Genomic DNA, 23,151 nt, shown 5'->3' on the forward strand with positions numbered 1-23,151 from the left:
TAAACAACTTTCTAATTTACATCTATTATCTAATTTGTTTCATTCTCTTGATATCATTGATTGAAGGAGCAGCAATGCACTACTGGTTTCTAACTGAACACATGGGTGAGCTAATGACAATTGGTATATATATATATTTATGCAGCGACCAATCAGCAGTGAGAACCTAGGTTCTTTGCTGCTACTGATCTTTCCTAGATAAACCTTTCAGCAAAGGATAACAAGAGAAGGAAGCAAATTAAATAATAGAAGTAAATTGGAAAGTTGTTTAAAAATTGTATTCTCTATCTGATTAATAAAATACAATTTGGGGGGTTTCATGTCCCTTTAACATGCAGCTTTCATTAGATACCATCCATGCACTATGTAATCTGCAGTACTTGTGCATCAATATCATTATTAATAATAAAAGTAATGATAATAATGCAAGCTGGCTCTAATTGTAAAAAAAAGTAGGATTTAACAAGATTCATTTTCATAAATTAAGTTTCTTTCATGTAATTAACAAGAGTCCATGAGCTAGTGACGTATGGGATATACATTCCTACCAGGAGGGGCAAAGTTTCCCAAACCTTAAAATGCCTATAAATACACCCCTCACCACACCCACAAATCAGTTTTACAAACTTTGCCTCCAAGGGAGGTGGTGAAGTAAGTTTGTGCTAGATTCTACGTTGATATGCGCTCCGCAGCAAGTTGGAGCCCGGTTTTCCTCTCAGCGTGCAGTGAATGTCAGAGGGATGTGAAGAGAGTATTGCCTATTGAATGCAGTGATCTCCTTCTACGGGGTCTATTTCATAAGGTTCTCTGTTATCGGTCGTAGAGATTCATCTCTTACCTCCCTTTTCAGATCGACGATATACTCTTATATTTACCATTACCTCTACTGATTCTCGTTTCAGTACTGGTTTGGCTTTCTACTACATGTAGATGAGTGTCCTGGGGTAAGTAAGTCTTATTTTCTGTGACACTCTAAGCTATGGTTGGGCACTTTATTTATAAAGTTCTAAATATATGTATTCAAACATTTATTTGCCTTGACTCAGAATGTTCAACTTTCCTTATTTTCAGACAGTCAGTTTCATATTTGGGATTATGCATTGAATTATCATATTTTTCTTACCTCAAAAATTTGACTTTTTTCCCTGTGGGCTGTTAGGCTCGCGGGGGCTGAAAATGCTTCATTTTATTGCGTCATTCTTGGCGCAGACTTTTTTGGCGCAAAAATTCTTTTCCGTTTCCGGCGTCATACGTGTCGCCGGAAGTTGCGTCATTTTTTGACGTTATTTTGCGCCAAAAATGTCGGCGTTCCGGATGTGGCGTCATTTTTGGCGCCAAAAGCATTTAGGCGCCAAATAATGTGGGCGTCTTATTTGGCGCTAAAAAATATGGGCGTCGCTTTTGTCTCCACATTATTTCAGTCTCATTTTTCATTTGCTTCTGGTTGCTAGAAGCTTGATATTTGGCATTCTTTCCCATTCCTGAAACTGTCTTATAAGGAATTTGATCTATTTTGTTTTATATGTTGTTTTTTCTCTTACATATTGCAAGATGTCTCACGTTGCATCTGAGCCAGAAGATACTACAGGAAAATCACTGCCTGCTGGATCTACCAAAGCTAAGTGTATCTGCTGTAAACTTTTGGTAGCTATTCCTCCAGCTGTTGTTTGTAATAATTGTCATGACAAACTTGTTAAAGCAGATAATATTTCCTTTAGTAATGTACCATTGCCTGTTGCAGTTCCCTCAACATCTAAGGTGCAGAATGTTCCTGATAACATAAGAGATTTTGTTTCTGAATCTATTAAGAAGGCTTTGTCTGTTATTTCTCCTTCTAGTAAACGTAAAAAGTCTTTTAAATCTTCTCTCTCTGCAGATGAATTTTTAAATGAACACCATCATTCTGATTCTTTGGACTCTTCTGGTTCAGAGGATTCTATCTCAGAGATTGATGCTGATAAATCTTCATATTTATTTAAGATGGAATTTATTCGCTCTTTACTTAAAGAAGTACTAATTGCTTTAGAAATAGAGGATTCTAGTCCTCTTGATACTAATTCTATACGTTTGGATAAGGTTTTTAAAGCTCCTGCGGTTATTCCAGAAGTTTTTCCTGTTCCTAATGCTATTTCTGCAGTAATTTCCAAAGAATGGGATAAATTGGGTAATTCATTTACTCCTTCTAAACGTTTTAAGCAATTATATCCTGTTCCGCCTGACAGGTTAGAATTTTGGGACAAAATCCCTAAAGTTGATGGGGCTATTTCTACCCTTGCTAAACGTACTACCATTCCTACGTCAGATGGTACCTCGTTTAAGAATCCTTTAGATAGAAAAATTGAATCTTTTCTAAGAAAAGCTTATCTGTGTTCAGGTAATCTTCTTAGACCTGCTATATCATTGGCTGATGTTGCTGCAGCTTCAACTTTTTGGTTAGAAACTCTAGCGCAACAAGTAACAAATCGTGATTCTCATGATATTATTATTCTTCTCCAGCATGCTAATAATTTTATCTGTGATGCCATTTTTGATATTATTAGAGTTGATGTTAGGTTTATGTCTCTGGCTATCTTAGCCAGAAGAGCTTTATGGCTTAAGACTTGGAATGCTGATATGGCTTCTAAATCAACTCTACTTTCCATTTCTTTCCAGGGAAACAAATTATTTGGTTCTCAGTTGGATTCTATTATTTCAACTGTTACTGGTGGGAAAGGAACTTTTTTACCACAGGATAAAAAATCTAAAGGTAAAAACAGGGCTAACAATCGTTTTCGTTCCTTTCGTTTCAACAAAGAACAAAAGCCTGATCCTTCGTCCTCAGGAGCAGTTTCAGTTTGGAAACCATCTCCAGTCTGGAATAAATCCAAGCCTGCTAGAAAGGCAAAGCCTGCTTCTAAGTTCACATGAAGGTACGGCCCTCATTCCAGTTCAGCTGGTAGGGGGCAGGTTACGTTTTTTCAAAGAAATTTGGATCAATTCTGTTCACAATCTTTGGATTCAGAACATTGTTTCAGAAGGGTACAGAATTGGTTTCAAGATGAGACCTCCTGCAAAAAGATTTTTTCTTTCCCGTGTCCCAGTAAATCCAGTGAAAGCTCAAGCATTTCTGAATTGTGTTTCAGATCTAGAGTTGGCTGGAGTAATTATACCAGTTCCAGTTCCGGAACAGGGGATGGGGTTTTATTCAAATCTCTTCATTGTACCAAAGAAGGAGAATTCCTTCAGACCAGTTCTGGATCTAAAATTATTGAATCATTATGTAAGGATACCAACGTTCAAGATGGTAACTGTAAGGACTATATTGCCTTTTGTTCAGCAAGGGAATTATATGTCCACAATAGATTTACAGGATGCATATCTGCATATTCCGATTCATCCAGATCATTATCAGTTCCTGAGATTCTCTTTTCTAGACAAGCATTACCAATTTGTGGCTCTACCGTTTGGCCTTGCTACAGCTCCAAGAATTTTCACAAAGATTCTCGGTGCCCTTCTGTCTGTAATCAGAGAACAGGGTATTGTGGTATTTCCTTATTTGGACGATATCTTGGTACTTGCTCAGTCTTTACATTTAGCAGAGTCTCATACGAATCGACTTGTGTTGTTTCTTCAAGATCATGGTTGGAGGATCAATTTACCAAAAAGTTCTTTGATTCCTCAAACAAGGGTAACCTTTCTGGGTTTCCAGATAGATTCAGTGTCCATGACTCTGTCTTTAACAGACAAGAGACGTCTAAAATTGATTACAGCTTGTCGAAACCTTCAGTCTCAATCATTCCCTTCGGTAGCCTTATGCATGGAAATTCTAGGTCTTATGACTGCTGCATCGGACGCGATCCCCTTTGCTCGTTTTCACATGCGACCTCTTCAGCTCTGTATGCTGAACCAATGGTGCAGGGATTACACGAAGATATATCAATTAATATCTTTAAAACCGATTGTTCGACACTCTCTAACGTGGTGGACAGATCACCATCGTTTAATTCAGGGGGCTTCTTTTGTTCTTCCGACCTGGACTGTAATTTCAACAGATGCAAGTCTCACAGGTTGGGGAGCTGTGTGGGGATCTCTGACGGCACAAGGAGTTTGGGAATCTCAGGAGGTGAGATTACCGATCAATATTTTGGAACTCCGTGCAATTTTCAGAGCTCTTCAGTTTTGGCCTCTTCTGAAGAGAGAATCGTTCATTTGTTTTCAGACAGACAATGTCACAACTGTGGCATACATCAATCATCAAGGAGGGACTCACAGTCCTCTGGCTATGAAAGAAGTATCTCGAATTTTGGTTTGGGCGGAATCCAGCTCCTGTCTAATCTCTGCGGTTCATATCCCAGGTTTAGACAATTGGGAAGCGGATTATCTCAGTCGCCAAACGTTGCATCCGGGCGAATGGTCTCTTCACCCAGAGGTATTTCTTCAGATTGTTCAAATGTGGGGGCTCCCAGAGATAGATCTGATGGCCTCTCATCTAAACAAGAAACTTCCCAGGTATCTGTCCAGATCCCGGGATCCTCAGGCGGAGGCAGTGGATGCATTATCACTTCCTTGGAAGTATCATCCTGCCTATATCTTTCCGCCTCTAGTTCTTCTTCCAAGAGTAATCTCCAAGATTCTGAGGGAATGCTCGTTTGTTCTACTAATAGCTCCGGCATGGCCTCACAGGTTTTGGTATGCGGATCTTGTCCGGATGGCATCTTGCCAACCATGGACTCTTCCGTTAAGTCCAGACCTTCTGTCGCAAGGTCCTTTTTTCCATCCGGATCTGAAATCCTTAAATTTAAAGGTATGGAGATTGAACGCTTGATTCTTGGTCAAAGAGGTTTCTCTGACTCCGTGATTAATACTATGTTACAGGCTCGTAAATCTGTATCTCGAGAGATATATTATAGAGTCTGGAAGACTTATATTTCTTGGTGTCTTTCTCATCATTTTTCTTGGCATTCTTTTAGAATACCGAGAATTTTACAGTTTCTTCAGGATGGTTTAGATAAGGGTTTGTCCGCAAGTTCTTTGAAAGGACAAATCTCCGCTCTTTCTGTTCTTTTTCACAGAAAGATTGCTATTCTTCCTGATATTCATTGTTTTGTACAAGCTTTGGTTCGTATAAAACCTGTCATTAAGTCAATTTCTCCTCCATGGAGTTTGAATTTGGTTCTGGGAGCTCTTCAAGCTCCTCCGTTTGAACCTATGCATTCATTGGACATTAAATTACTTTCTTGGAAAGTTTTGTTCCTTTTGGCCATCTCTTCTGCTAGAAGAGTTTCTGAATTATCTGCTCTTTCTTGTGAGTCTCCTTTTCTGATTTTTCATCAGGATAAGGCGGTGTTGCGAACTTCTTTTGAATTTTTACCTAAAGTTGTGAATTCCAACAACATTAGTAGAGAAATTGTGGTTCCTTCATTATGTCCTAATCCTAAGAATTCTAAGGAGAAATCGTTGCATTCTTTGGATGTTGTTAGAGCTTTGAAATATTATGTTGAAGCTACGAAATCTTTCCGTAAGACTTCTAGTCTATTTGTTATCTTTTCCGGTTCTAGGAAAGGCCAGAAAGCTTCTGCCATTTCTTTGGCATCTTGGTTGAAATCTTTAATTCATCTTGCCTATGTTGAGTCGGGTAAAATTCCGCCTCAGAGAATTACAGCTCATTCTACTAGGTCAGTATCTACTTCCTGGGCGTTTAGGAATGAAGCTTCGGTTGACCAGATCTGCAAAGCAGCAACTTGGTCCTCTTTGCATACTTTTACTAAATTCTACCATTTTGATGTATTTTCTTCTTCTGAAGCAGTTTTTGGTAGAAAAGTTCTTCAGGCAGCGGTTTCAGTTTGAATCTTCTGCTTATGTTTTTCGTTAAACTTTATTTTGGGTGTGGATTATTTTCAGCAGGAATTGGCTGTCTTTATTTTATCCCTCCCTCTCTAGTGACTCTTGTGTGGAAAGATCCACATCTTGGGTAGTCATTATCCCATACGTCACTAGCTCATGGACTCTTGTTAATTACATGAAAGAAAACATAATTTATGTAAGAACTTACCTGATAAATTCATTTCTTTCATATTAACAAGAGTCCATGAGGCCCACCCTTTTTTGTGGTGGTTATGATTTTTTTGTATAAAGCACAATTATTCCAATTCCTTATTTTATATGCTTCGCACTTTTTTTCTTATCACCCCACTTCTTGGCTATTCGTTAAACTGATTTGTGGGTGTGGTGAGGGGTGTATTTATAGGCATTTTAAGGTTTGGGAAACTTTGCCCCTCCTGGTAGGAATGTATATCCCATACGTCACTAGCTCATGGACTCTTGTTAATATGAAAGAAATGAATTTATCAGGTAAGTTCTTACATAAATTATGTTTTTGGACAACATTGTCTTGATTCAGAGACCATTTGTCCACTCACACAGGTTAGAATTTCTCCTGCGAGTTTTGCCACCGAATTTTAAGGACTGGGGCTTTCTCTCATATGGTCAAAAAGAGTGGTTCACCGACACACACGCACACACATTTCTTTCATGTAATTGGCAAGAGTCCATGAGCTAGTGACGTATGGGATATACAATCCTACCAGGAGGGTCAACGTTTCCCAAACCTCAAAATGCCTATAAATGCACCCCTCACCACACCCACAATTCAGTTTTACAAACTTTGCCTTCTATGGAGGTGGTGAAGTAAGTTTGTGCTAAGATTTCTACGTTGATATGCGCTTCTCAGCGTTTTGGAGCCCGATTCCGCTCAGAGTACAGCGAATGTCAGAGGGACGTGAAGAGAGTATCACTTATTGAATATGATGATTTCCCTAACAGGGGTCTATTTCATAGGTTCTCTGTTATCGGTCGTAGAGATTCATCTCCTACCTCCCTTTTCAGATCGACGATATACTCTCATATTCCATTACCTGATAACTGTTTCAGTACTGGTTTGGCTGTCTATTTGTGGATGGGTGTCTTTTTGGTAAGTATGTTTTTTATTACTTAAGACACCCCAGCTATGGTTTGGCACTTTATGCTTTTATATAAAGTTCTAAATATATGTATTGTACTTATATTTGCCATGAGTCAGGTTTGTGTATTTCCTTGTGCCGACTGTCAGTTTCTTATTGGGAAAATAAACATATTAAGAAATATTTTTTCATACCTGTTTTTCAAATTGACTTCATTTTCTTGCAAATTGCGGGCAGTATTAGGCCCGCAGTATGCGCCAAATGCTAGACTTTATTGCGTCATTCTTGGCGCAGTAATTTTTTGCATTGAAAGTACGTCTGTTGACGCAAGTTCGTCGTTTCCGGCGTTGTGGTTGACGCTGAGTCCTTACACAGGGTTGCATCGTTAGTGACACGAGTGTGTCATTTCCGGATGTTGTTAGCGACAAAAAATTTCAGTTACGTTGTGCGTCATACTTGGAGCCAAAATGTTCATTCATTTAATACCCCATTGCTATTTGCCTCTTGCCTTTTATGTCAGAGGGCTATGCTATTTGCATTTTTTCCCATTCCTGAAACTGTCATATAAGGAAATTGATAATTTTGCTTTATATGTTGTTTTTTCTTTTACATTTTTGCAAGATGTCTCAATCTGATCCTGTCTCAGAAGTATCTGTTATAACTTTGCTGCCTGACATCGGTTCTACCAAAGCTAAGTACATTTGTTGTAAGTTTGTGGAAATTATATCTCCGAATGTCATTTGTAATAGTTGTCATGATAAACTTTTACATGCAGCTAATGTGTCCATCAGTAATAGTACATTGCCGGTTGCAGTTCCTTCAACTTCTAATGTACATGATATACCTATGAATTTTAAAGAATTTGTTATTGATTCTATTCAGAAGGCTTTGTCTGCATTTCCACCTTCTAATAAACGTAAAAGGTCTTTCTCTTGTAAGATGTATCAAGTCCACGGATTCATCCTTACTTGTGGGATATTCTCCTCCCCTACAGGAAGTGGCAAAGAGAGCACCCACAGCAGAGCTGTCTATATAGCTCCCCCGTTAGCTCCACCCCCCAATCATTCTCTTTGCCTACTCTAAGTAACTAGGAAGTGCAGAGCGAGTGTGGTGACAAAAATGTTAGTTTTTTTATTTCTCAAGCAAAAGTTTGTTATTTTAAATGGTGCCGGTGTGTACTATTTACTCTCTGGCAGAAAAGAGATGAAGATTTCTGCAAGGAGGATTATGATCTTAGCACTTTGTAACTAAGATCCACTGCTGTTCTCATAAGGGCTGAGGAGTACAGGAAAACTTCAGTTGGGGGAACGGTTTGCATGCTAAGCTGCATATGAGGTATGTTCAGTCTATATTTTTCTAGACAGGCTGTGTTAATTCTAGAAAAGGCTGCGGCAAGGTGCTGGAAGTCTTTTTTTCAGGTTTTGACGTTTTTTCAATCCGGTTTTGCCATTAAGGGGTTAATTGTTTATTTGCATAGCTGTGCAAAGTTATTAAGACTATAAGATACTACTGTAAAAATTTCGTTAAGTTTACTGCTTTTTTACACTGTTTTGCAGAACTTGTGCAGCTTTTTTTCTCTTAAAGGCACAGTACCGTTTTATTTCTAAGTGTTATTTACTTTGATTACAGTGTTTTCCAAGCTTGCTTGTTACATTACTAGCCTGTTTAACATGTCTGACTCCAAGGAAAATCCTTGTTCAATATGTTTGGAAGCCATTGTGGAACCCCCTCTTAGAATGTGTCCCAATTGTACTGATATGTCTATAAATTATAAAGAACATATATTAGAACCTAAAGATAGGGCAATAGATGATTCTCAGTCAGGAGTAAATGAGGGTTCGCCATCTAGCTCTCCCCAAGTGTCACAACCAGTAACGCCCGCACAAGTGACACCAAGTACCTCTAGTGCATCACATTCATTTACTTTACAAGACATGGCCACAGTTATTAATACAACCCTCACTGAGGTTTCATCCAAACTGCCTGGTTTACAAGGAAAGCGGGACAGCTCTGGGTTAAGGAAAAATGCTGAGCCGTCTCACGCTTTAGTAGCCGTATCCGATATGCCCTCACAATGCTCTGAAGGGGCGAGGGATTTGTTATCTGAGGGAGAAATTTCTGATTCAGCAAAGACGCTTCCTCAGACAGATTCTGATATGACGGCCTTTAAATTTAACCTTGAACACCTCTGCTTATTGCTTAGGGAGGTATTAGTAACTCTAGATCATTGTGACCCTATAGTCGTCCCAGAGAAATTTTGTAAAATGGATAGATACTTAGAGGCTCCTGTTTACACTGATGTTTTTCCAGTCCCTAAGAGGATTGTGAATATTATTGCTAAGGTGTGGGATAGACCAGGTATTCCGTTCACTCCCCCTCCTGTTTTTAAGAAAGTGTTTCCCATATCTGACACCATAAGGGACTCATGGCAGACAGTTCCTAAGGTGGAGAGAGCTATTTATACTCTAAGCGTACAACTATACCTATTGAGGACAGTTGTGCTTTCAAAAATCCTATGGATAAAAAATTAGAGGGTCTCCTGAAGAAAATTTTTGTTCATCAAGGTTTTTCTCTCCAACCTATGGCATGCATTGTTCCTGTAACAACTGCAGCTGCTTTCTGGTGTGAGGCGCTAGAAGAGGCTCTTCAAATGGAGACTCCATTAGAGGAAATTATGGACAGAATTAAGGCCCTTAAGTTGGCTAATTCTTTTATTACAGATGCCGCTTTTCAACTGGCTAAATTAGCGGCAAATTCAGGTTTTGCCATTTTAGCACACAGGGCGTTATGGCTTAAGTCCGGGTCGGCTGATGTGTCATCTAAGTCTAAACTTTTGAACATTCCTTTTAAGGGTAAGACCCTATTCAGGCCTGAACTGAAAGAGATTATTTCAGACATCACTGGAGGGAAAGGTCATGCCCTCCCTCAGGATAGATCAAATAAGATGAGGACCAAACAAAATAATTTTCGTTCCTTTCGGAACTTTAAGAGTGGTCCCGCTTCAGCTTCCTCTGCTACAAAGCAAGAGGGGAATTTTTGCCTATCCAAGTCAGTCTGGAGACCTAACCAGGCTTGGAACAAGGGTAAACAGGCCAAGAAGCCTGAAGCTGCCTCTAAGACAGCATCTAGTAGGGGGCAGACTCTCTCTGCTTGGGCGAGAGATGTTCAGGATCCCTGGGCTTTAGAAATTGTGTCCCAGGGATATCTTCTGGAATTCAAGGGCTTCCTTCCAAGGGGGAGATTTCACATTTCTCGATTGTCTGTAAACCAGACAAAGAGAGAGGCGTTCTTATGCTGTGTAGAAGACCTACATACCATGGGAGTGATCCGCCCAGTCCCAAAAGAGGAACAGGGGCTAGGGTTTTATTCAAACCTGTTTGTGGTTCCCAAGAAAGAGGGAACTTTTCAGACCAATCTTGGATCTCAAAATTCTAAACAAGTTCCTCAAAGTTCCATCATTCAAGATGGAGACTATTCGGACTATTCTACCTCTGATCCAGGAAGGTCAATATATCACTACCGTGGACTTAAAGGATGCGTATCTACACATCCCTATTCACAGAGATCGTCATCAATTCCTCAGATTCGCCTTTCTAAACAGGCATTACCAGTTTGTGGCACTTCCCTTCAGGTTGGCCACGGCTCCCAGAATTTTCACAAAAGTGCTAGGGTCCCTTCTAGCGCTTCTACGACCACGGGGCATAGCAGTGGCGCCTTATCTAGACGACATCTTAATTCAGGTGTCAACTTTCCAGTTAGCCAAGTCTCACACGGACATCGTGTTGGCTTTTCTGAGATCTCACGGGTGGAAGGTGAACATAAAAAAGTGTTCTCTCTTCCCTCTTACAAGAGTTTCCTTCCTAGGGACTCTGATAGACTCTATAGAAATGAAAATATTTCTGACGGAGGTCAGAAAGTTAAAACTCTTATCCACTTGCCGAGCTCTTCATTCCATTCCTCGACCGTCAGTGGCTCAGTGTATGGAGGTAATCGGACTTATGGTAGCGGCAATAGACATAGTTCCTTTTGCCCGCCTACACCTCAGACCACTGCAGCTATGCATGCTCAAACAGTGGAATGGGGATTATGCAGATTTATCTCCTCAACTGCATCTGGACCAGGAGACCAGAGATTCTCTTCTCTGGTAGTTGTTTCAGGACCACCTGTCTCAGGGAATGTGTTTCCACAGGCCAGAGTGGCTCATTGTCATGACAGATGCCAGCCTGCTAGGCTGGGGTGCAGTCTGGAATTCCCTGAAAGCACAGGGCTTATGGTCTCGGGAGGAAGCTCTCCTTCCGATAAACATTCTAGAACTGAGAGCGATATTTAATGCACTTCAGGCGTGGCCTCAGCTTGCTGCAGCCAAATTCATCAGGTTTCAGTCGGACAACATCACGACTGTAGCTTATATCAATCATCAAGGAGAAACAAGGAGTTCTCTAGCGATGATGGAGGTAACCAAAATAATCCGATGGGCAGAGGATCACTCTTGCCATCTCTCAGCAATCCACATCCCAGGAGTGGAGAATTGGGAGGCGGATCCGGAGGTATTTGCCCAGCTGATTCAGCTATGGGGCACACCAGAATTGGATCTGATGGCATCTCATCAGAATGCCAAACTTCCTCGCTACGCGTCCAGGTCCCGGGATCCCAAGGCGGTACTGATAGATGCTCTAGCAGTGTCTTGGTCCTTCAATCTGGCCTATGTATTTCCACCGTTTCCTCTCCTTCCACGCCTGGTTGCCAGAATCAAGCAGGAGAGAGCTTCAGTGATTCTGATAGCACCTGCGTGGCCACGCAGGACTTGGTATGCAGACCTAGTGGACATGTCCTCGGTTCCACCGTGGACTCTGCCAATGAGGCGGGACCTTCTAATCCAAGGTCCGTTCATGCATCCAAACCTAATTTCTCTGCGTCTGACTGCTTGGAGATTGAACGCCTGATTTTATCAAAGCGTGGTTTCTCTGAGTCGGTCATTGATACCCTGATTCAGGCTAGAAAGCCTGTCACCAGGAAGATCTATCATAAGATTTGGCGCAAATATCTTTATTGGTGTTAATCCAAAGGTTACTTGTGGAGTAAGATTAGGATTCCTAGAATATTGTCTTTTCTCCAAGAAGGTTTGGAGAAGGGATTATCAGCTAGTTCCCTTAAGGGACAAATATCTGCTTTGTTTATTTTACTACACAAACGTCTGGCAGATGTTCCAGACGTTCAAGCATTTAGTCAGGCTTTGGTCAGAATCAAGCCTGTATTTAAACCTGTTGCTCCGCCATGGAGCCTAAACTTAGTTCTTAAAGTTGTTCAAGGGGTTCCGTTTGAACCTATGCATTCCATAGATATTAAGCTTCTATCTTGGAAAGTTTTGTTTTTAGTAGCTATCTCTTCGGCTCGAAGAGTTTCTGAGCTATCTGCTTTACAATGTGATTCCCCTTACCTGGTTTTCCATGCAGATAAGGTGGTTTTGCATACTAAACTTCATAAGGTTGTTTCTAATAAGAATATCAATCAAGAGATTGGTGTTCCTTCTCTGTGTCTTAATCCTTCATCAAAGAAGGAACGTCTGTTACACAATCTTGATGTGGTTCGTGCTTTAAAGTTCTACTTACAAGCAACTAAGATTTCCGTCAAACATCTTCATTGTTTGTTGTTTATTCTGGTAAACGGAGAGGTCAAAGGGCTACTGCTACCTCTCTTTCCTTTTGGCTGAAAAGCATCATCCGTTTGGCCTATGAGACTGCTGGACAGCAGCCTCCTGAAAGAATTACTGCTCATTCTACTAGAGCTGTGGCTTCCACATGGGCTTTTAAAAATGAGGCTTCTGTTGAACAGATTTGTAAGGCGGCGACTTGGTCTTCGCTTCATACTTTTTCCAAATTTTACAAATTCAATACTTTTGCTTCTTTGAGGCTATTTTTGGGAGCAAGGTTCTACAAGCAGTGGTGCCTTCCGTTTAAGGTCCCTGTCTTGTCCCTCCCTTCATCCGTGTCCTAAAGCTTTGGTATTGGTATCCCACAAGTAAGGATGAATCCGTGGACTCGATACATCTTACAAGAGAAAACATAATTTATACTTACCTGATAAATTTATTTCTCTAGTGATGTATCGAGTCCATGGCCTGCCCTGTTTTTTAAGACAGGCATATATATTTTTATTTTAAAACTTTCAGTCACCACTGCACCCTATAGTTTCTCCTTTTTCTTCCTAGCCTTCGGTCGAATGACTGGGGGGTGGAGCTAAGGGGGGAGCTATATAGACAGCTCTGCTGTGGGTGCTCTCTTTGCCACTTCCTGTAGGGTAGGAGAATATCCCACAAGTAGGGATGAATCCGTGGACTCGATACATCACAAGAGAAATAAATTTATCAGGTAAGTATAAATTATGTTTTTAAAACTTCTCATAAAGTTGATGAAATTTCAAATTACTGGCAACATAATGATTTATCCTCCTCTGATGAAGATCTATCTGATTCAGAAGATCCTTCCTCAGATATTGACACTGACAAATCTACTTATTTATTTAAAATGGAGTATATTCGTTCTTTGTTAAAACTTAATTACTTTGGATATTGAGGAAGCTAGTCCTCTTGACATTAAGACTAGTAAACGTTTAAATGCTGTTTTTAAACCTCCTGTGGTTACTCCCGAGGTTTTTCCTATTCCTCATGCTATTTCTGATATGATTTCTAAGGAATGGAATAAGCCGGGTACTTCTTTTATTCCTTCTTCAAGGTTTAAAAAATTGTATCCTTTACCAGCAATTTCTATAGAGTTTTGGAAAAGATCCCCAAAGTTGATGGGGCTATTTCTACTCTTGCTAAACGTACCACTATTCCTATGGAAGATAGTACTTCTTTTAAAGATCCTTTAGATAGGAAACTTGAATCTTATCTAAGGAAAACCTATTTATATTCAAGTCATCTTCTCAGGCCTGCATTTTCTTTGGCTGATGTTGCGGCTGTGGTGACATTTTTATCACAGGGATATTGGAATATAGCTCACTGAGTTTATAACTGACAATTCACATAGCTGGCTTATTCAAGTAGTTCTTTTGTCTAGTGTAGTCTAGAAAGACACACCCAATGGTCTTTTTGAGTGACATTTGATAAGCCACTCCCTTTTGAATTGGGTTATAAAATACTGTAACACCAGAGCCTCTGTCTCTCTATTTTATCCTGCTCCTGCTAAAAGATGGATGATGTTGGACACAGAGAATCTGGCTAAGTATTTCTGGGATAATATTCTGTGTAGCAGTATTGAACAAATTGGGGTTAGTGTAGAAAAGTTGCCCTGTATCTTAAAATGTGGACTGTATCTGTAAAATAGATTTATATATATATACCTGTAAATATTTATCTTATTATTAACATATATTGATTCCTAAATAAACTGTTTGACAAATAATGGAGGACCCCTTATAGAGTTTATTTCACAATTTATCTGTGTTGGTTTTAGTGGTACCACCATAGAGATTTAGTATATTATATTTAGTAGAAAGTAGAGATATTTTAAATTAATAGATAACCACATTTTGGCGGCCATGAAGTTGTAGATGAATCCATATGCCATTTAGTTTTGCAGGAATCAAATGAATGTTGATTTATTTTAAATTTAACTGCATTAAATGTAGATTTGGTGTTTTATAGCAATGTTTTTGTATGTAGTACTTTATTTAAAAAGCGCAAATAGTGGTTGGTTTCAAAGGCCTGTTGTATGTTTCTCAAGAAAAGCATGGCTTTAAAAAAACCTGTATTTCTGGTCTGTATACATTTTCATTTGCATAGGGGAAGCACATAATGGTTGGTTTCAGCAGGCCTGCTGTTTGTAGCTTACTAAATCTTAAATAACCCCCACAGTGTTATCTATATGGCCCATGTGTATTTTCTGTCTCTTTGTGTTGAAAAGAGATATTAAAAAAAGCAAGTGATAAGAGGCAACCCTAAAAGGCTTAGAAATTATCATATGAGCCTACCTATGTCTGGCTTCAACTTAGAATACCAAGAGAAAAAAAAGCAAGTTTGATGATGGAAGTAAATTGGGAAGTTGATTATACTAGACTGTCCCTTTAACTCTTGTATTTTTCTTGTTTTTGGAAACTGGATAGTTTTATTGTTGAGGCAGTTTTCTATCAGTTTTCTAATGAATTTTAGAGACGTGTTGTGTTGGTCCTATCTAAATGTTTTTACAAACAAAAGCTTTACAGTACTATTTAATAGCTGAGACAGTAAGGTTAAAGTGATTGAATATAATGTCCATTTTTATAAAGATTGTAATATTCTTGCACATTTTTATTTATTTCTTTTTACAAAGGATTCATTTCTGTGAATGTGTTACACCCAGAGCTGTAGCTTGCCCTATACATAAATTTCATTCTGAATTGTATGGGAAATTGTGTAGAATTTAAAGTTAAGAAATTACAGTTTAATTTTGGGAATATGCTAAGCCATAAGCAGTTTAAAGCATATTTTCCCCTCCTTCTTCTTCCATTTCTTTGTTCAGATTTTTAATTAAGTTTGTATGGAATACAAAAGGTGTAACCTTTGTTTTGGGTAACAACGTTAAAAATTTGCATTTCCTGTTGGCTAGATTTAGAGTTTTGCCGGTAAGGACCCGCGTAGCTAACGCCGTTTTTTTTCTGGCCGCACCATAAAAATAACTGGTATTGAGAGTCCACATAAAGGCTGCGTTAGGCTCCAAAAAAGGAGCGTAGAGCATATTTAACGCAGCTTCAACTCTCGATACCAGAGTTGCTTACGCAAGCGGCCAGCCTCAAAAACGTGCTCGTGCACGATTCCCCCATAGGAAACAATGGGGCTGTTTGAGCTGAAAAAAAACCTAACACCTGCAAAAAAGCCGCGTTCAGCTCCTAACGCAGCCCCATTGTTTGCTATGCGTAAACACTTCCTACGTCTGCACCTAACACCCTAACATGTACCCCGAGTCTAAACACCCCTAACCTTACACTTATTAACCCCTATTCTGCCGCCTCCGCTATCGCTGACCCCTGCATATTATTATTAACCCCTAATCTACCACATTATCCCTATGTACCCCTAATCTGCTGCCCTAACATCGCCGACCCCTATATTATATTTATTAACCCCTAATCTGCCGCCCACAACGTCGCCTCCACCTGCCTACACTTATTAACCCCTAATCTGCCGAGCGGACCTGAGCGCTACTATAATAAAGTTATTAACCCCTAATCCGCCTCACTAACCCTATAATAAATAGTATTAACCCCTAATCTGCCCTCCCTAACATTGCCGACACCTAACTTCAATTATTAACCCCTAATCTGCCGACCGGAGCTCACCGCTATTCTAATAAATGTATTAACCCCTAAAGCTAAATCTAACCCTAACACCCCCCTAAGTTAAATATAATTTACATCTAACGAAATTAATTAACTCTTATTAAAGAAATTATTCCTATTTAAAGCTAAATACTTACCTGTAAAATAAATCCTAATATAGCTATAATATAAATTATAATTACATTGTAGCTATTTTAGGATTAATATTTATTTTACAGGCAACTTTGTAATTATTTTAACCAGGTACAATAGCTATTAAATAGTTAAGAACTATTTAATAGTTACCTAGTTAAAATAATTACAAAATTACCTGTAAAATAAATCCTAACCTAAGTTACAATTAAACCTAACACTATACTATCATTAAATTAATTAAATACAATACCTACAATTACCTACAATTAAACCTAATACTACACTATCAATAAATTAATTAAATACAATACCTACAATTACCTACAATTAAACCTAACACTACACTATCAATATATATAGCATAAAGGGGTAAATAATCATATAAATCAAGCAACATAAGTTAAGTAAGGGTGCGAGTGGGATGATGCAATAACAGAGGCACTTTCCAACTTGAAGTTAATAACTGTGAATGTGGTTTCTACTGCAGATGGAGTGTTGTAGTGTGAAGTAAATATATGCCTGGTTTTAATCTTTTTTTCATTCCTTTGAGGGTCTTGGAAAAAACAAAGTGGTTCAAAGAGATTTGGTAAAGCAAAAGCAAGGACCAGATGCCAAAAGCAAGGACCAGATGCCAAAAGATGACAACAAAGAACTTCAGTGAACCATTATAACTTTTGTTTTACAGGCACAATTCACACTTTCTTAATAAAGATTTTACTACACGCATACCCATCTAGTGTACCCACACTCACACACTCATACATGAACTTTTCCCAATATTTAAGACCATTGTATAAATGTTTCTAATGGGGTTTAGCATAGGATTTTGTGTTTCTATGTATAATTTTAAATTCATTTTTCTAATGAATTGTATAAAGTTAGATTAGGAATTGACAGTCCTAGGAAAGTACAGAAGAGCTCATATCGCCGAGGGAATGATTCCGAAGGGATGGTGGGAGAATTTCTCCTGTAAGGTTTTCGCTCCCACTGTGTTCTTCTGTACTAGTGGGTATAACTAGAAAATGGGGCAACATAGGAGAAGAAAAAGTGAGGGAATGTGGTGCCATTTTTATCACAGGGATATTGGAATATAGCTCACAGATTTTATAAATGACAATTCACATAGCTGGCTTATTCAAGTAGATCTTTTGTCTAGTGTAGTCAAGAAAGACACACCCAATGGTCTTTTTGAGTGACGTTTGATAAGCCACTCCCTTTTGAATTGGGTTATAAAATACTGTAACACCAGAGCCTCTGTCTCTCTATTTTATCCTGCTCCTGCTAAAAGATGGATGATGTTGGACACAGAGAATCTGGCTAAGTATTTCTGGGATAATATTCTGTGTAGCAGTATTGAACAAATTGGGGTTAGTGTAGAAAAGTTGCCCTGTATCTTAAAATGTGGACTGTATCTGTAAAATAGATTTATGTATATATACCTCTAAATATTTATCTTATTATTAACATATATTGATTCCTAAATAAACTGTTTGACAAATAATGGAGGACCCCTCATAGAGTTTATTTCACAATTTATCTGTGTTGGTTTTAGTGGTACCACCATAGAGATTTAGTATATTATATTTAGTAGAAAGTAGAGATATTTTAAATTAATAGATAACCACAGCGGCTGCATCAACCTTTTGGTTGGAGAATTTAGCGCAACAAGAATTGGATTCTGACATATCTAGCATTGTTCGCATATTGCAACATGCTAATCATTTTATTTGTGATGCCATTTTTGATATCAAAATTGATGTTAGATCCATGTCTGGGTTAAGGATCTAGTCTCACGCTTTAGTAGCCGTATCTGATATACCCTCACAATGCTCTGAAGGGGCGAGGGATTTGTTATCTGAGGGAGAAATTTCTGATTCAGCAAAGACGCTTCCTCAGACAGATTCTGATATGACGGCCTTTAAATTTAAGCTTGAACACCTCTGCTTATTGCTTAGGGAGGTATTAGTAACTCTAGATCATTGTGACCCTATAGTCGTCCCAGAGAAATTTTGTAAAATGGATAGATACTTAGAGGCTCCTGTTTACACTGATGTTTTTCCAGTCCCTAAGAGGATTGTGAATATTATTGCTAAGGTGTGGGATAGACCAGGTATTCCGTTCACTCCCCCTCCTGTTTTTAAGAAAGTGTTTCCCATATCTGACACCATAAGGGACTCATGGCAGACAGTTCCTAAGGTGGAGGGAGCTATTTCTACTCTAAGCGTACAACTATACCTATTGAGGACAGTTGTGCTTTCAAAAATCCTATGAATAAAAAATTAGAGGGTCTCCTGAAGAAAAATTTTGTTCATCAAGGTTTTTCTCTCCAACTTATGGCATGCATTGTTCCTGTAACAACTGCAGCTGCTTTCTGGTGTGAGGCTCTAGAAGAGGCTCTTCAAATGGAGACTCCATTAGAGGAAATTATGGACAGAATTAAGGCCCTTAAGTTGGCTAATTCTTTTATTACAGATGCCGCTTTTCAACTGGCTAAACTTTTGAGCATTCCTTTTAAGGGTAAGACCCTATTCGGGCCTGAACTGAAAGAGATTATTTCAGACATCACTGGAGGGAAAGGTCATGCCCTCCCTCAGGATAGATCAAATAAGATGAGGACCAAACAAAATAATTTTCGTTCCTTTCGGAACTTTAAGAGTGGTCCCGCTTCAGCTTCCTCTGCTACAAAGCAAGAGGGGAATTTTGCCCAATCCAAGTCATTCTGGAGACCTAACCAGGCTTGGAACAAGGGTAAACAGGCCAAGAAGCCTGAAGCTGCCTCTAAGACAGCATGAAGGGGTAGCCCCCGATCCGGAACCGGATCTAGTAGGGGGCAGAATCTCTCTCTTCGCTCAGGCTTGGGCGAGAGATGTTCAGGATCCCTGGGCTTTAGAAATTGTGTCCCAGGGATATCTTCTGGAATTCAAGGGCTCCCTTCCAAGGGGGAGATTTCACATTTCTCGATTGTCTGTAAACCAGACAAAGAGAGAGGCGTTCTTACGCTGTGTAGAAGACCTACATACCATGGGAGTGATCCGTCCAGTCCCAAAAGAGGAACAGGGGCTAGGGTTTTATTCAAACCTGTTTGTGGTTCCCAAGAAAGAGGGAACTTTCAGACCAATCTTGGATCTCAAAATTCTAAACAAGTTCCTCAAAGTTCCATCATTCAAGATGGAAACTATTCGGACTATTCTACCTCTGATCCAGGAAGGTCAATATATGACTACTGTGGACTTAAAGGATGCGTATCTACACATCCCTATTCACAGAGATCGTCATCAATTCCTCAGTTTTGCCTTTCTAAACAGACATTACCAGTTTGTGGCCCTTCCCTTCAGGTTGGCCACGGCTCCCAGAATTTTCACTGCTATGGAGCATAGCAGTGGCGCCTTATCTAGACGACATCTTAATTCAGACGTCGACTTTCCAGTTAGCCAAGTCTCACACGGACATCATGTTGTCTTTTCTGAGATCTCACGGGTGGAAGGTGAACATAAAAAAGTGTTCTCTCTTCCCTCTTACAAGAGTTTCCTTCCTAGGGACTCTGATAGACTCTATAGAAATGAAAATATTTCTGACGGAGGTCAGAAAGTTAAAACTCTTAACCACTTGCCGAGCTCTTCATTCCATTCCTCGACCATCAGTGGCTCAGTGTATGGAGGTAATCGGACTCATGGTAGCGGCAATGGACATAGTTCCTTTTGCCCGCCTACACCTCAGACCACTGCAGCTATGCATGCTCAAACAGTGGAATGGGGATTATGCAGATTTATTTCCTCAACTGCATCTGGACCAGGACACCAGAGATTCTCTTCTCTGGTGGTTGTTTCAGGACCACCTGTCTCAGGGAATGTGTTTCCACAGGCCAGAGTGGCTCATTGTAATGACAGATGCCAGCCTGCTAGGCTGGGGTGCAGTCTGGAATTCCCTGAAAGCACAGGGCTTATGGTCTCGGGAGGAAGCTCTCCTACCGATAAACATTCTAGAACTGAGAGCGATATTTAATGCACTTCAGGCGCGGCCTCAGCTTGCTGCGGCCAAATTCATCGGGTTTCAGTCGGACAACATCACGACTGTAGCTTATATCAATCATCAAGGAGGAACAAGGAGTTCTCTAGCGATGATGGAGGTAACCAAAATAATCCGATGGGCAGAGGATCACTCTTGCCATCTCTCAGCAATCCACATCCCAGGAGTGGAGAATTGGGAGGCGGATCTTCTAAGTCGTCAGACTTTTCATCCGGGGGAGTGGGAACTCCATCCAGAGGTATTTGCCCAGCTGATTCAGCTATGGGGCACACCAGAATTGGATCTGATGGCGTCTCATCAGAATGCCAAACTTCCTCGCTACGGGTCCAGGTCCCGGGATCCCAAGGCGGTACTGATAGATGCTCTAGCAGTGTCTTGGTCCTTCAATCTGGCCTATGTATTTCCACCGTTTGCCAGAATCAAGCAGGAGAGAGCTTCGGTGATTCTGATAGCATCTGCGTGGCCACGCAGGACTTGGTATGCAGACCTAGTGGACATGTCCTCCGTTCCACCGTGGACTCTGCCAATGAGGCGGGACCTTCTAATCCAAGGTCCGTTCACGCATCCAAACCTAATTTCTCTGCGTCTGACTGCTTGGAGATTGAAGGCCTGATTCTAGCAAAGCGTGGTTTCTCTGAGTCGGTCATTGATACCCTGATTCAGGCTAGAAAGCCTGTCACCAGAAAGATCTATCATAAGATTTGGTGCAAATATCTTTATTGGTGTGAATCCAAAGGTTACTTGTGGAGTAAGATTAGGATTCCTAGAATATTGTCTTTTCTCCAAGAAGGTTTGGAGAAGGGATTATAAGCTAGTTCCCTTAAGGGACAAATATCTGCTTTGTCTATTTTACTACACAAACGTCTGGCAGATGTTCCAGACGTTCAAGCATTTAGTCAGGCTTTGGTCAGAATCAAGCCTGTATTTAAACCTGTTGCTCCGCCATGGAGCCTAAACTTAGTTCTTAAAGTTGTTCAAGGGGTTCCGTTTGAACCTATGCATTCCATAGATATTAAGCTTCTATCTTGGAAAGTTTTGTTTTTAGTAGCTATCTCTTCGGCTCGAAGAGTTTCTGAGCTGTCTGCTTTACAATGTGATTCCCCTTACCTGGTTTTCCATGCAGATAAGGTGGTTTTGCATACTAAACTTGGGTTTCTTCATAAGGTTGTTTCTAATAAGAATATCAATCAAGAGATTGGTGTTCCTTCTCTGTGTCTTAATCCTTCATCAAAGAAGGGGAACGTCTGTTACACAATCTTGATGTGGTTCGTGCTTTAAAGTTCTACTTACAAGCAACTAAGATTTCCGTCAAACATCTTCATTGTTTGTTGTTTATTCTGGTAAACGGAGAGGTCAAAGGGCTACGGCTACCTCTCTTTCCTTTTGGCTGAAAACAAAAAAAAAATGAGGCTTCTGTTGAACAGATTTGTAAGGCGGCGACTTGGTCTTCGCTTCATACTTTTTCCAAATTGTAGGGGGTGGATAGCTATAAATCATGATAACCTGTTATCTACCACATCCACACCCCAACTGCCAAAGATTCCTATTTACATGTAAACATTTGGTGACTCTTTTGAATGAATGGAGCCTGGGGAAATAACTCCCTTAAACTCCCATAAAATGCTTTATGGTTTTGTAACTGAAACAGGATATTAAATATACAGCTTATATATTTCTCATGGCTAGTTAATATGATATAAATATGCTCATACATACATACAATATATACATACAAATGGAACTATAACTTAAGCAATTTCCCAAACTGTAACAATATATATATATATATTATACTGTAATAACCTACTAACTGGCCTCCCTCTCTCCCGCCCCCTACCTGTCCTCACTAATCAAGAAATATACTCCAGCCCGCCCCCTAAGATCCAACAATGATCTGCTCCTTGCATCTTCTAACATCACCTCCTCCCATGCCAGGCTACAGGACTTCTCTCGTGCAGCACCAACCATCTGGAATGCACTTCCCAGAGCTGTTAGACTTTTCCCTAACCTTTCCTCCTTTAAATGCTCCCTAAAGACCTTTCTGTTCATGGAAGCCTATCTATAAATCAGTAAAAAATGAATTCTAACTGCTGCCCCATCTAACTCCACACTAACATCATTCTCACCTTTGCAGTCCCCACCTCCTGTTTCTCACCCTCCTACCATCTAGATTGTAAGTTCCCACGGGAACAGGGCCCTCAATTCCCCCTGTATTTGTTTTGTTAAAATTTGGTGTCTTCTATATTGTATTGTACTGTACTTTTATCTTTGTACCCATGGACAGCGCTGCGGAATCTGTTGGCGCTTTATAAATAAAGAATAATAATAATAATAATAATAATAATATATATATGTACCAGAAGGAAACAAAAAGTAGGGCCTTAAATAGGATGAAGACAGACACATGGCTGAGGCAGTGGAGTAGCAACAGGTTAATGAAGTCAGGATCCATTATAGTCAAATTAAATAGACTAAATAACTAAGGATTTGATTACAAGGGGAGCACTAAATATAATTTGCGTGAAAGCAATATTAGCGCTCCACTTTGAAATACAAGTATGGTATCATAAGTAAATCGCATTGCGAATGCGAGCTCGTGTTCGCATTGCTAGGAAGCATTGCACTCCCGAAAACGCGCTTCCATAGGCTCCTATGGGAGAGAGACGGCTTCGCACAGTGAAGGGGGTAAGTAGTGCAGAGATGGGCAGCATTTTAAATATATATGAAAAATGCTTAT

At 39.9% G+C, this 23,151-nt stretch overlaps 1 protein-coding gene across 1 annotated transcript in view; it reads left to right on the forward strand.

Moving 5' to 3' along the window:
* Positions 1-17,476, forward strand: part of KLHL28 (kelch like family member 28) — a 305,199-nt gene extending 287,723 nt beyond the window's left edge. Inside the window, exon 6 of the mRNA XM_053697850.1 lies at positions 16,939-17,476. Within this exon, the coding sequence (XP_053553825.1) occupies positions 16,939-17,030 (92 nt within the window). The 3' untranslated portion in view covers positions 17,031-17,476. The remainder of the gene's footprint in view (positions 1-16,938) is intronic.
* Positions 17,477-23,151: the final 5,675 nt, after the last annotated feature.

Source organism: Bombina bombina, chromosome 1, assembly GCF_027579735.1.
Source record: "Bombina bombina isolate aBomBom1 chromosome 1, aBomBom1.pri, whole genome shotgun sequence".
In the NCBI taxonomy this organism is placed as follows: Eukaryota; Metazoa; Chordata; class Amphibia; order Anura; family Bombinatoridae; genus Bombina; species Bombina bombina.